Source organism: Mauremys mutica, chromosome 8, assembly GCF_020497125.1.
Source record: "Mauremys mutica isolate MM-2020 ecotype Southern chromosome 8, ASM2049712v1, whole genome shotgun sequence".
Taxonomy (NCBI): Eukaryota; Metazoa; Chordata; order Testudines; family Geoemydidae; genus Mauremys; species Mauremys mutica.
In genome coordinates this window covers 69322253-69336513 of record NC_059079.1, presented here as the reverse complement: position 1 = coordinate 69336513, position 14261 = coordinate 69322253, and the positions used below count along the sequence as shown (strand labels likewise).

Below are 14261 nucleotides of genomic sequence, written 5' to 3'. Positions count from 1 at the left end.
TGGAGTCTTTTACATCTCTTTAAGTGGTAATGGGTTCATTTAGACCCCATCGTGTGTATATCTAGTTGCAACTGAATTTTCCAATCAGGATTACTTTGCATTCATCAACAATTTCATCTGCCATTTTAGCACCCAGATTTGTAAAATCCCTTTAACTCTTCAAACTCATCTTTGGATTTCACTATCTGGAGTTATTTTGGGTCAGCAGTAAAATTTGCCACCTCATTATTCACCCCCTTTTCCAGATAATTTGTGAATAGGTTGACCACCACCCATTCCTGTACAGATCCTTGGGGGACCCTGGTATTTACCTCTCTCCTACCCTTCATTTCCTATCTTCTCACCAGTTACTGACCCCTGAGAGGACCTTCCCTCTTATTGCATATCTGCTTAAGACCCTTTAGTGAGGGACTTTGTCAAAGGCTTTCCAAAAGTCCCCATATGCTATATCAACTGGATCACCCTGGTTGATGCTCTCGAGGATTCCAACAGATTAATACCAAAAGTGCCTTCCCAAAGGCTGAAGAAGTTATGTCTGAGGTCTGCACCAACTCTATTTCTCAATACAAGATGCTACAACCCAAGGATGAAAGCAATACTGCTCCTTTCTTTGTGTAAAAAGCACTTTATACTTTAGGAAGAGGTAGGGCATGGTCACCTCTCTCCATCAAGCTGCAGCCTATTACACATTAAGTGATGTGTGGATCCTGCCGGTGAGCTTTAAAAATTCCACCGAGCACTTTGATCTACTCATGCTTGAAAGATCAAAGCACACTACAAGGCTTCTAGCAAGCAGGAACCACATGGCCATAGTGTGCTGCAAGCTGGGGTGTCAAGTTGCAGTACTCTAACATGCAGTGTCCATGTAGACATGTTGATCAGCTTTTGAAGAGTCTGACCTTAGCCGTCACATGTGGCTATCTAGGAAGCCTAGCATCTGAGGGGCCTTCTGCCCAACAGCAGCCCTTCCACCTATTTTCACCTTGGGCTCACACTGAGCTCTCAACCCATTCATGCCTTTTCTCAGTAGTTCTTGGAGGCTGCAGTTTATTGTAAAGACCGTGACATGTACAGAAATAGAGGCCTGGTTTAGGCAAGTTACTAGAATGTGTAGAGAGCAATCCTGTACTGGACTCCAGGAGATTAAGTAACTATTCAGTCCCTCTCATACCTCCAATTCTAGGAGGATACTCCTTCCCAGACTGAGCAGAGGAGAGAGGTGCTACAAAGCCACATGTCTCCAAGAAGGCCTCTACTGCAAATGCATAATACCCACTTAAAAGGAACTCCAATGTCACTAGTGCCAGAAAGATTTGTCATTAGAGGCCTTGTCTGGCTCTTGTTACTTGGGGCTCAAGGGAGCATTCAATTTTGCTAGGACATGCTTCTCCAGTTCCAACAGCTTTTGATAAAATATTTCAGCAGTTTCTTCCTCCACATCCATCTGCAAGAAAACCAGAGCAGTAATATTAGACCAAGGGGGCTGCAAATGTGGACTGACATAGAACCTCTGGATGTTACCAGAGATGGGCAAAGCCAAGTACAGGCTCAGTCTCCTCCTGAAAGGCACCCACTCAGCCACTTATGTCATGTGCCCAGGGAGCTGGTTAGGAGTGTAGCCCCAAATGACTGAGGGCTAGCATCTCCCACAGATGAGCTACAGCCCCAAATAAAAGGAAGCTGCATCATGTGGGATAGCATGTGGCATCACTGCCTTTGGGGGAAGGAAAGCTCCCCCAGCATTAGCACAAGTTGCCAAGGACACAGGGGTAAACTGTAGCCTCTGCAGTGAGGAAACAGCAGCACAAGCCAGGAGGAACTTGCATGGTGTACACTACTGAAGCCCCTCCCCCCTGCCACCCCTCTGAGGCTCCTTCAAGACAGCCAGCATTAACCACAGCTGGAGGATGCAAAGGGTGAAATCTAGGCTTTCAGCTGGAGTCATCACCGCCTAACATCTTTTACTTCACTGACTCTGCAGAGGGAATTCTCCTTTGCTATAGTGTAATTGGCTGTGGGTTCTGGCTCTGCTGGGACTGCAGCCCTTCAGCTGCCAAGCACCCCATGCCTGCCCACTGTACTCCTCCCTCTCCATTCCAGCCCTGCCTGGCCCCCTGCACTAAACTCCAGCTGCCCACCCAGAAGTAGACCAAGTGTATAATTAAATCAGATAGAACAAAGTTTGCTTTGTAAGCTCTTTGGTGCAGAGACTGTCATATCTATACCATGTCTAGCACAATGTTACGACCGCAATAGATGTATTATCTTGTGTGCTTACTACAAAGTCAAAGTAGAACTGTACAAGCGGCACAGAGCATGAATTGAGGCCTAGTGGAACAGAAGGGGGCTTGTCAGAGCTTCCTAAGGAGAAGACTACAAAAGGGTGAAAAAAGGAAGAAAATACTCCCCCGTCTCACTGAACTATATGTCATGGTGGGCAGCAGTGAGAGGAGATCCTTTCTCCACCTCCCAGCAGCAGAAATCCTGCAGGTCTACTTATACCTCTCAGTGGCTCTGAAGGGAATGGGAAAGGCTGGGCCTCACGCTGGTTTTGTTTGAACTCCTATGATCCAATTAAGTTCAAACCAATCCCCCTACTAGTCCATTGGGCTTCCATGTCCTCTTTGCAAGAAGTTGTATCAAGCCTTGTGCTGGTGATTCTGGTCTTGCTGCAGAAGGGCTGGGGACACTGTCCTGTAATGCCTACTTGAATGGCCACCTACCTATGCAATCAGTTAGTACAGAGGCAGTGCATTCATATAGTGAGATGCAGAGATTGGCAGGCTAGGTTGGGCACAGTGCAGTAGAGTATAAATGGCAGCAAGGATGGAAGACTCAAGTTCTCAGGTAAGTGTTTTCAGCCCATATGTAACTGTCCAGCTCTTCCAATTTGTACTCCTGGGGGAATTCTACACCACGGCATGTGTGCAGAATTTGTGTTCCTCCGCTGATTTCTTTGCTTCACTGTAGAAAAGTGGCTTTCTGACAGGGAAGCTGCAAGAGTGGTCATGCACCATTCTCCAGCAGCATGGCCATGTTGTTTAGGGCATCCAGAGCAGCCAGCAGAGAGATAAATCACTGCAGTGGTAGGGGAGGAGGGGTGTTCTGGAGATATGCCAGTGGTGGCTCCTACGATGCACTGGGCTTGCGTGCTACTCCCAGCTGGGCTGGGGGGAGTACAGGACTTCCTCTTCCCCTGCAGGGTGGTTGGGGCAGGGTGGGGTCAGACCCACCCCCAGAAATCTCCCCCAGGTGCAGGAAGCTCGCCCCCCCCTTGCTCCCATTGCTCTTCACCATGGGGAGGGGGGAAGGAGGAGGAGAGGTGTCACTGAACAGGGAGCCACTCTTCATCTGCATTTGGACCCACCCCATACCCAGAACCTCCCCCCCACCCAGCCTCACCCTCTGCATCTGGAGCCCCCATCCAGCCCCACTGCCCCTACATCCAAACCCTGACCCCCTGCACCACCGCGACAAGCCCCACACACACTCTTGAACGCTGCTCCACCTAGCCCCACGCTCCCAGCACCTAGACTCCCAAGGCCCCCCCCACACACACCCAGGACCCCCCCCCCCCACTGAGCCCCATTGCCCCTGCACCCAGAATGAGCCCCTCCTTGTGCATCCAGATCCCCTGCCTGCCCACAGGCCTGACACAGAGGGCAGGATGTTTCTGGGGCAGTCCTAGCCCTTGGGTTGTGTCAGACCCTGTGTCCTGGGGGAGGGAGCTGCAGGGTGATCTCCCCACTCTATACAGCCAGGGGCCTGTGTTCCCCCCGTGCCATGCTGGAGCCTCCACATTTATTTATTGACAAATACAATTTGCAGAATTTTTAAATATTGTGCACAAGATTTTTATTTACTTGGTGCAGAATTCCCTCAAGAGTAAATTGGACTTCAGAGTCTTTGCTATATTTACCTTTTGGGACTCCACACAGTTCTTCCCCATTGGTGAAGTACAGCTGTGATATTTCATTAGTGCATCCAGTGACTCTGGCTTTTGTTTGAAGAGCCATACCTTTAAAGACAATAGCATAGTTGTGTGGACAGGTAGTCCAGCTTGTTCTGACAGCCTTGCATTTTAGAACAAAACAGCTTGGCAACATGCAGGGGGAAGAGGATGCCAGACTGCCCAGTTTCCTCAATGAGATATTCCACTTAAGCTCCACAGAGGCAGCTGGCTGCTCTGCTCCCTGTGGTACTGGGAACAGCACAATCCATGCTCCTAATAGACATTAGTCACACTTACCATGTCTTTAGAGAGAGATATGCCATGATTCAACACAAGCTGCTTGAGGCAGGAGTTACTGGGTTCAGTTTGATGACTTGTGTTACAACCATTTGTTCTGACTTACACAGTCCCTTCTGGCCTTACATCTATGAATACAGGTCCTGGTTTCGGTAAGAGCAGAAGGGACCATCACAAGTGAGATCTAGAGACCACAGGGTCTCTCTGAAGGGGATATTTTTTTTTTATATATATATATATATATATATAATATATATATATATATATATATATATATATATATATATATATATATATTTAAAAAAAAAATAGGTGAGGAAGAAGGTAAAAAGCTATTTGTTTGAAGAACCTCAAATACCAGCTTAGTGTCTTAATCACTTTCCACAGTAAGTGCTCAGATGTGCAAGGCAAGAGTAGAGAAACACTGCTTTGTAGGTTTCCATCTGGCAGAGGAGGCATTCACAGTCAGTACCAGACACCTGGGGGCTGGGAGGAGTTACACACTGCAGATAAGCAGTGATTTGAGGTGCAAGCCATGCTACATACCTGAGCTTCTGCTCCATTGTACGGAGTTAGTGTGTAAGTCTTGGTGAAAAAGCGTATCTGAAAGAGAATAAGAAACAAGACATGAAACTTACTAGCACCTATACCTTGGAGCAGGGAATCAAGACTGAGCTCCCTGGAGGTCAGCAGTAGAGTCAAGGCACAAGGCCCTCTGCTGCTAGTGGCCTAGCTAACAGCTCTCCCACCCCTTGAGTAAGGCCTACCTACGTATAGCTAGATGACCAGGTGTCACTTTTCAGCCCAGGGCCACTGTAGATTCACTAGAACCATCCTGATGGCCAACACCATCACCAGGTCACTCCCTGCTGCTGGGGGGTAGGGCGGGCACAGGGGACCAGCTAGCCTACCACCCCCCCCCCCCCCATATGCCTTTCTTCCAGCCACCTCCTTCTTGAGCTGGCTCCCAAGCAGTGGGTGGAGTACATTTGTCACACCCTGTCATCCAGTGAAAAGGGATTCAGTGAGGAGGCAGCCAGCAGCGAGAGTAGACTTATCTGGGGCTGGCACAGGCAGGTCCAAACAGCAAGCAGGTAGCAGTTTGGCCTCGGCACTGCTGCCACAAACAGAGCCAACTGATCTGGGGACAGATAGAAAGGTGTCTGGCTGACAGACATAGGAAGTCTGGTTGTCTGTAGATATTAGCAAGGCAGGAAAACTGAGGGCTGCAGAGAAAGAATAGGCACAGGATGAGACAGTAAAGGAAAGAGGCAGGGGGAAAAAGAGTAAAGGTAGGTGAAGGAAAGTGAAGCGTGTGGAAGAGGCCACTGTCCACCAGAGGTGCCAGGGAGAAACAAAATACACCTGAAAGCTGGGGACTTCACTGCTGAAGTTTGTATTCTCTTAGGAATCATTTTCCATGTGTAGGAACACTGAAGGTGAGTTGTTCAGAGGCACTGATTATCTAGCTCTGTTTCTACTGGAGTGGGAAGTTTACCATATGCCAATGCTTAGTGCTTTGAAAATACCAGCCTAGTTAGTAATTATGGTTCATGTGTTCAAGAACAGTCTCAGATTTGGGGTCCCTCTGCTTTTAGTTGCCCAATTTCTGTTTAATTCCCAGAGATGCTGAGCACCAGTAACTCTGATTGGGGCTATGGGAGTGGTGAGTGCTCAGCACCTCTGGGAAATGAACCTAAAGGCATGAGGCTGAGCAACCGGAGATCAAAGGCCATGGTTAAAATCTGCTTCCCCATCTAGGGGCTTTCCACTAGCACCTCTCAGCAGCAATACTGATCTTGGGCCATAAAAGGTGATTGGTGGTAGAGTCCCCTTTCCAGCTCCAGAAAGCCTCACTCACTGCAGAGCATCACCCCACTCTTGTGCTTTGGGTTAAATTAACTGAAGGGAAATTCCCAGGCTTGGCTGTTTTAAGCTACCTTTCTCTTCTAGCCGACACCTATCCCAGATGCTAGCTCTCGATTTCCCAGAGGGGTACCTCTACCTGCCTGCTATCAAGGTGGAGCATAATTCACCTACAGTTCCCTAAGGATTTCAACACCTGCTAACAGTGAAGCAGGAGATCCTTGCCATTCTGTTACAACATGCGTGGCAAAGGACTCCCTGTACCAGGATACAGCTTCTTCTCGCGCTGTTGCAGCACATGGCACACAGCAGTATCCCATCACAAGGCACTTAACCATGGGGCACCCCCTAACTGGTAGCACTAGCTTCACACCCATTTACAAACATATGGGCAAGGAAAAAAAATGGCTGGCTGTTCACCAGCCCTCTCCAAGCCTCTGCAGATAAGGAGCCCCATGCTATCTAGGCATCTCTTTGCTGAAACTCCACCTCCCAGACTGACCCTGCTCGTCCTAAGGGCCAAATAGTCACTTTGCTTCACATTGGGTTGGGAAGTGGCCTTTTGCCAATCTGCTGCATTTCCATTCATACTAGGAGCGAAGGACACTGTACAACTGCTTTGGGGATAAAACACTGTGTATACCCCAGGAGTGAAATGCCCAAGACCATCCCAGCCCAAAGAAGAGTTGAAAATAAACCCAGTTTCAGAGGGATTACTCACTATCCACATGATGGGCATAAGCAGCTTCCAGAAGAAAGATGGCAGAATTCCATAAGTCAGGTTAGTCATCACAAGACCTGGGCAAACCACACTGGAATACAGCCCCTGCAGAAGTGGGAGGAAAGGATACAAGCCAACAGTAAACGCTGCAAATCTGCTTGGAAAGCACACACCAGACAAGTATTTACAAGGCGGTTTACACCTTCCAAAGGCCTCACAACATAAAGTCAGCAGATGTCCCTGCGCAGCAGTGAGCAGAGATGTGTAGAGAAGTATTACACATTCCTCATCCTTATTATATAGTTAAGCCCTCTCCCACCAAACAAGCAGCAGTAAGGGATGGCAACTCTTTCCAGAAAGAAGGCTGCCACTTATGGACTGGCACAGAACAAGGGAAAGCAGCATTCATTCTAGTCACAGGCCCAAGACAGGGAAGGCCCTGCCTTTTGTCTGAGATCATAGTGTGAGATGGTCAACAGCTCCCACACCAATATCCGCTGCCATGCCACAGATTTTACAGGCCATCCAGTCATATTAGATAGCCCTTCTAAAAATACTTGCCCTATCAACTCCTACCTCTGAGCATAAGCCACATCAGTTGGTAGAGGTTTCCCTTACAGGCAGGTTATTCTATAGTTGTTCCATATGAGTTGCTTGCACCTTCGGCTAAAATGTTTCTTAGCCAGTCTTAGGCAGGTTGCTAGATTAGATGGACTGCTTAGTTCGTGTGACAGAGCAGGCCAATCATCATAGGGATGACTCCACAGAATGAAAGGTTTATTATACATCAATACAATGCAGCCAGCGAAGACAGAATGTCTGTCCCAAAGGCAAGGCTACAGCTTCCAAGTATTTTGAAGGTAAGAGCTCAATTATGCATCATGTTTGAAACCTAAAAGCAACTTCTGCAAACATTCCCCACCACATCCTACTAATCATACCTACTTGAAACTCACCCTAGCCAAGCTCCTTCACATCCATGAGCAATCTATTAAGCAACTGAACACTGCTATGTGGAACAACTATGCATCAACATACTACTGCCACTGAAGAGCATCCCAGTTTATCAACATTTCTGAGGCCCACATGCTCAAGTGTTACAGCTTTCCACATCATACCATAGGGTTGACACCCTCACCTGCTTGTTAAAGTGCTTGTTCAGAGCCACACTAGCAAGGTCAGTGGCATATTTGGAGGAACTGTAAGACTCTTTGCCTTTGCTGTGCTGGTAGTCAGTGAGACTGAAAGCAGACTTCCTGGCATTGCTGGAAGAGGTCCAGATGAGCAGCGAGGGCTTTTCAAGGCAACATAGCAGAGGCTCAAGCTGCCGAATCTAAGGAGATAAGACAGTTATTGTCCTGGGATAACTACTGAAATGGATATTTGAAAATAATTCCTACTTCTCAGTTACACTGGTCTAGAGGGCAGGGGTTTGGGTTAACTGACTGCACAAGAAACAAGTAAGTGGAGAATCACATCACTGGTGTACCTCAGACCCACATCCTGGTTGGTAGCATTTTATAGCCTGTTTGTATTCACTTTGCACAGGAGATAGGCTGCAAAGTAGTGAGAACCAGGTCTTTGTTTCTCTTAGGAGCCAACATGTCTTCTGGCTGTGCAGAGTAACCCTGAAGCTATTCTAACTCTTTCAATAATTAGTGTTGACTGCACATTGGGAAATCCCAGACCTGGCTGTCATTCAGCCACTAAGAGACAGCTGACCAGGCCAGGGTATGTACAGGGGATGGTGTGGGCTCCTGCCCTATGCCTGGGCCACTGCACATTACTCAACTACACTCCAGACTGGGTCAGTGTACAGGAACACTGGAAGAGAGTTGAAACTGACTCATTTAATTCCTGCTCTATGCAAAACTGCACACTGACCCAGAATCAGGGCCTGACTGCCAGAAGCAGCTGTACCAGTATAAAGTGCCCAAAGAGGTTGGTTTCAAACACCGCCTGCAGGCCATCTGCAGTGATGCAGTCTTCTTGAGTTAGCAGCCCCTCTGCTGTGCTCAGCATGTGGACTGCTCTCCTAGAATACAAGACAGATTTTAGACAGAGCTACAGCTTCTTTGGGTGACAATTTTATTGAACAATTCTAAAACATCCCCACTTACCAGTTTTAGCATTTTGACCTGCTCTAAAAAAAAGATTGGAAAACTCCTTGCAGAACCAAATTCAGAAGCAGTTTTTATTTTGAAGGTTCAAAATAGTCTTTGTTTTTTTCAAATAAATAAATAAATAAATAAATAAAAATGACTTGTTAAAAAGGAAGAATTCTGATAATCTTAAATATTTAACAGCATAATTTTTGAAAAACAAAGGTCCCAGTGCCAGGGTTTTTTGTTTGCTTTGTATTTTTAAAAACAAAAAATTGTTTAAAAAAAAGTCTTTCAACTGAACTTTGAAAGCCAGCTCCAATTTTTACTGAGATTTGTTATTACAACAGAAAACAGTTTTCTTTAAACTGACCAGTTTGCTGCTCACAAACTAAATGGGAGCCTGAGTTACAACCCATGTTACAGAGGAAAAGCAGTCTGGTTAGTGGTTAAAGCAAATGATGAGAGTCAGGAGTTCCTGGCTCTGTCAGTCACTGGATTTGCACTCACTTAACTTCCATGACTCTGTTTCCATATAGATAGATAGATAGATAGATAGAGAGAGAGAACCCATTTCTCTATTTCAGAGGGATACAACAAATCATAATTCATTACTCTTTGAGAAGTACTTGATGCTCTGCAATGTTGTGGCTGATCTCCTGCTCTCTCCCAGCCTCCTGTGCACACCTACAGGCTGATCCTAAAGACTCAATGAAGGCTGTATGGTGACCCATTTCTATTAGTATTTTTGCCTCCACATCTACAACCCCCATCTCATGCCCAGTAGGCCATTAATACATCCGAGTTGTCTGGTGGAATTCATTCCTCCTTCCAGCTATCAAATCCAGTGTCTCCACCTACAGCACCAGTTTTGCCTCCACACTTTTATGCTGTTACAAAACCTGTGCATAGACCAGCCTATGTTAAGGGTATCAATATTTTACAGAGATGGTTACATTGGTATAAAAATGCCTTATACCAGTATAGCTTACTCCCTCTTCCCATATAGGAATCAACTGTACCAGTATAAGCACTTGTATACCTGTAACAGTCTGTATGATGTGAGCTGTAACGCTCCAACCATACACCAGTACAGTTAAAGCTTTCCATGTTTGAGAAATGAGCAAATGGATTTAGGCCTTCTTCAAACTGTTCAAGCCAGCCATCCCCAGCCTTGGCTCACATCCAGTTTCTCTTCTCCTGTTCTCAAGCTGTTAAACACAGATGTTAAGAGCCTGTCAGAGGCAGAGACCTGACACTACCTTAACTATGGCATCCCTAGCATGCCTCTACAGCAGTCTCAACTCTACTTTTGATTTTCATCTGCCAATCAAGATCTTGCTGGTCTCTTTAAACAGAGAAGTTGCTCACCACCACCTCACCCCCCTACTTCACTAGAGGCTCAAACCTCAGAAGCCCCTTACTTCTGCCTGCTATCTCTTTAATACCATTCCTTACCTCAATACATGTGTCTCCTTCCTTCTCAGTCTCCTCACACCTTCCCCACTGCTTTAAACATACTGTTCCCCCATGCTTTCAAGAACCTTCTTTAGACCAGGGGTTCTCACAAACTTTTTGGTGACCACGTAATAACCTCGCGACTCCCTGAGGGGTCACGACCCCCAGTTTGAGAACCCCTGTTATAATTCATTGAATCCAGTTTGGCAAGCCTTTCTGCTTTACCTGGACTGTAAACTCTTCTGAGCAGAAGGCCTTTGTAGGCCACCATGCACATTTATGACTTTCTAAGTAATGACTATAACAGAAAGAAGATCTGTTCACCTTTTAGCTAACCACTCACTCATTCAGTGTTTCATTAACCATCCCTCACATTATCAGCCATCCGAAATCTCAGTGAATCACTGGAACTTTCATTCATGCCATCATCCATTTATCTCATCTCCCCTCTCCCTACTCGTCCAAGGATGAAACTAGGAAAAGAAAAGTATGTTACTTAAGGATGGTATCTTGTACCCAGAAAAGAGACCAGAGATCAGTGCTTTGAAGCTAACATGGGTATTTGGCATGATCCCAGCATTCAGGAAGAGATAGTCCAAGCGCTGAAACCTACACAAAGGAAACACAAACAGTATGGTTTGTTATGGCTATTATCTATAGCATATCTTGTTTAAAAAAAAAAACCCACACCCCACCCACCCCCAACACAGCTAATGCTAGCCCACAATGGAGAGAGAAGCTCAGAGACAAGTCATTTCTGTATTTTGATGTTCAAAGTAATATTAAGCTAATCATGAAGATGTCATTTCACAAAATAAAACTAGACATGATCCAGAGCAAGGATCCAGAATAAATTTCCCCAGATTCTGAGACTACTCAGATTCAGAGTTCTTGACTGAGCCCATTATAGGGATCTGAACTGTAAAATTCACTCTGAATATAAAAATCCCACAAAATCTGGAGTGTTTGGGGGGGGGGGGTGTCAAATCTAGAGTTCTTAAAATATAACTGATGACAATAAGTAATCCATTTTCCAAATGTCAGTTAGCTATCCAGAATTTTCTTCAAGAGAAAATAAGATTAGGTTAATTCAATGGGATTTAGGCACCTAACATCCACAGGCTAATATCTGTTGGGCCTGGGATTTTTCTAACACAGATATCACCACAGTAACTCTGCATTTACTACTTTCCAACTAACAATCTCAAAGCAGTGTGTAAACAAAACTGTGCCACCCCTGAAACATAGGCAAGTGAGGAACCCAGACATGAGGACCTACAATGGAAGAATCAGATTTCCTATTTTTGCCACCATCAGTTCAGCTCCTTTGAGGAGGTTGGAAGCAATACTGGGAGCCTTAGTACATACATCCTGAGGCTGATGCATTTTTGCTGTGTTGTCTAACCCTCTCAGAGCAGACCTAGATGGCTCTCCTGTTTCAGAAGAGCTAGTGGAAGCAACATTGGGAAGGCTTTAGAGAAACTTGGAAAACCAACTCTCCTGTTCAAGATATGACATTGTGGCCACCAACATTAAGGCAAGTGGCAAACAGACCACTTCCTGTCTGAAGCTGCCCTGTGCTCCTGGTTTCAGGGACAATCTTTAGCATTTCAGGCTCAGTGGTGTACTTTTAGACTATGGTAGGTGAAAGAGGTCACTGCAGTAGCTAAAGAGGTAAGATTGGTGGTCGTGGGGGAAGAGGGGGGGAGAGACACACACACACAACCCCCCCACCCCGAAGAGAGGCTTGTAGCATTCCTATGCTGTGTATACATTGAATTTCCATATTTTGTGAAGCATGGTGCCCAAGCCACTGGCTACACAAGGACTTTGCAGAGCCTGACAGGACTTAGTTGGTGTTGGTCCTGCTTTGAGCAGGGGGTTGGACTAGATGACCTCCTGAGGGCTCTTCCAACCCTAATCTTCTATGATTCTAGGACTGCTGCCTGAAGCAAATGCAAGCTGGGCAAGGAGCCCCCCCTTTGCCCTATGCACACTAAAGGATGGCATTTGGAAAAGGGATTTGAACAGCACCAGTTGAGCTCAAGGAGGGCGCCTCTCAGCCCTGTCTCCCTATTCTGAGTGTAAAAAACTGACTGTGCTTCAGGCTTATTTCCAGGCCTGGCTCCCAGTGCCACAGGCAGCATAGGGTGGGCCGGAGAGAGACACCTGCTGGATGCAGCAGATTGAACCGGAGGGGTCCCTATTGCCCGCTCACCTCAGCCAGGGCTAGGGACACAGCACCCACCCACCACAAGCCCGGGCGCACTCAGTCTCCACACACCTGCGCTGGATCTCGCTGGCTGCCCGCAGGACGGACTCCAGGCTGCTGACATCCAGGCGCACGAGGGTGACCTGGGCTGCCGGGTGGGCGGCCAGCAGCACGGCCTTGGTGGCAGTGGCCTTCTGCATGTTCCGGCAGGCCAGGCACAGCCGGACCCCAGCGTCCTCCCGCAGCAACCGCTTGCATAGGGCGGAGCCGATACCACTGCAACAGCCCAGGGAGAGAAAAGCCTGGTCAGCGCGGGGCCGCCTCCAACCCCAATCCGAGCCCCTGGGGTCCCATCCGCTCTTAGAGAGCCCGCCCCGCCAGATGGACGAGGGTGTTCCCGACTCACCTGCTGGCGCCAGTGACCAGCACCACGGGCTGCATCGCGCGGTCCAGAGCGAGCACAATAACCTAGCGAGCGTCACCGTGCGCCATTATAAACCGCGCCCAGGCCCGGGCGGGCAGAACGCCGCTCTGCCAGCCCCGCCCCCTCGCTCCCGTAGACACCGCCCCGCACAGCAACCTTCCAATCAGGGAGCTCGCGGGGGCCCTCGGCCGTGGCGTGACTGTGGGTTCATGGGCGGGCACGGGCTGAGCGGCGCCCAATCATCGCGGGACTGCCTGGGCGCTCCGCAAAGTTGGGGTGGGCCGAGTGGAGCCCCTCCCGCAATGACAGCGGGGCTCCCGGCCCTTCCCCCATGGCAGGCGCGGGCTTGGGGCTCAGGGTTACCAGAGGTCCCGTCCCCCAGCAGAGGGTGCTGCGCAGGGCGGGGTACAGTTTCTATCTGGAATCTCTAACATGTATAAATAGGTGTAATGGCCTCCCAAGTAAATGTCAAGCCCATGTCTCTGCAGACAGGCCACCCAGGCGTATTGCTCTGTAGAGCTCATTTTTCCCAGCAGTGGCTGATGGCTCAGCAAGTACCCATGAAAGTCTTAGCAAGATGTGGACCTGATGTTGTACTGTACACGCAGGATCCCTTTCAGCAACGCAGCAGTCTTAAGTTGTTCCTTTCCTTTGTCCACTGGCTTGACATCAATGAAAAAACTTGCTCTACATTTGCATTGTGAGAGGGAACTGAAAAGAATCAATCTTCTGTGCAATCTTTAACAGCAACATTCAATGGTTTTGGACTTCTCAAAATATCTGATCCATTTTTGGTAATTTGCTAGGAAATTATTGAGCTCTTCATCACTGTTGGAACCTTCCATACTTTTCTCGAGATTGCTGAACTGATCAAAGTGCTTAATGTTGTTGCCGGCACAGAGGCCTGAGGCAGCAGCAACAGTGGTTCGTTGCCCGGTGTGCTTCGCTCCAATAAACACACCAAGGTGGAGAAGCAGACAAAGTTTATTTGAGATCTCAAAGAGCGGTGCTCGGAGACACAGACACGTCTCAAATCAAGCACACAGATGCAAACAGCCTTTTCTCTTTATACATGATTTCAGCTAGGCATCTCTATTACCCGCCACTACCTACCCCCCTTCCGCTCCCTCCCCCTTACGTTCCCATATAGCAAGTACATTATAAAGTAGCAATTACACTAAGCAGGTTAAATCATACTTGGCAGCAAACAAATCATCTCGTTAGTGCTT

At 47.6% G+C, this 14261-nt stretch overlaps 1 protein-coding gene across 1 annotated transcript; it reads right to left on the bottom strand.

Moving 5' to 3' along the window:
- Window positions 1-1030: 1030 nt before the first annotated feature.
- On the bottom strand, window positions 1031-13155 carry HSD17B7 (hydroxysteroid 17-beta dehydrogenase 7). The gene is made up of 9 exons (XM_045028026.1): window positions 13015-13155; window positions 12681-12884; window positions 10913-11005; window positions 8757-8871; window positions 7975-8169; window positions 6837-6941; window positions 4796-4852; window positions 3920-4018; window positions 1031-1444 (listed from the first exon to the last, which is right to left on the bottom strand). The coding sequence occupies exons 1-9, from the start codon at window positions 13047-13049 to the stop codon at window positions 1343-1345; spliced, it is 1005 nt and encodes a 334-aa protein (XP_044883961.1). The 5' UTR covers window positions 13050-13155; the 3' UTR covers window positions 1031-1342.
- Between the last annotated feature and the right edge of the window lie 1106 nt (window positions 13156-14261).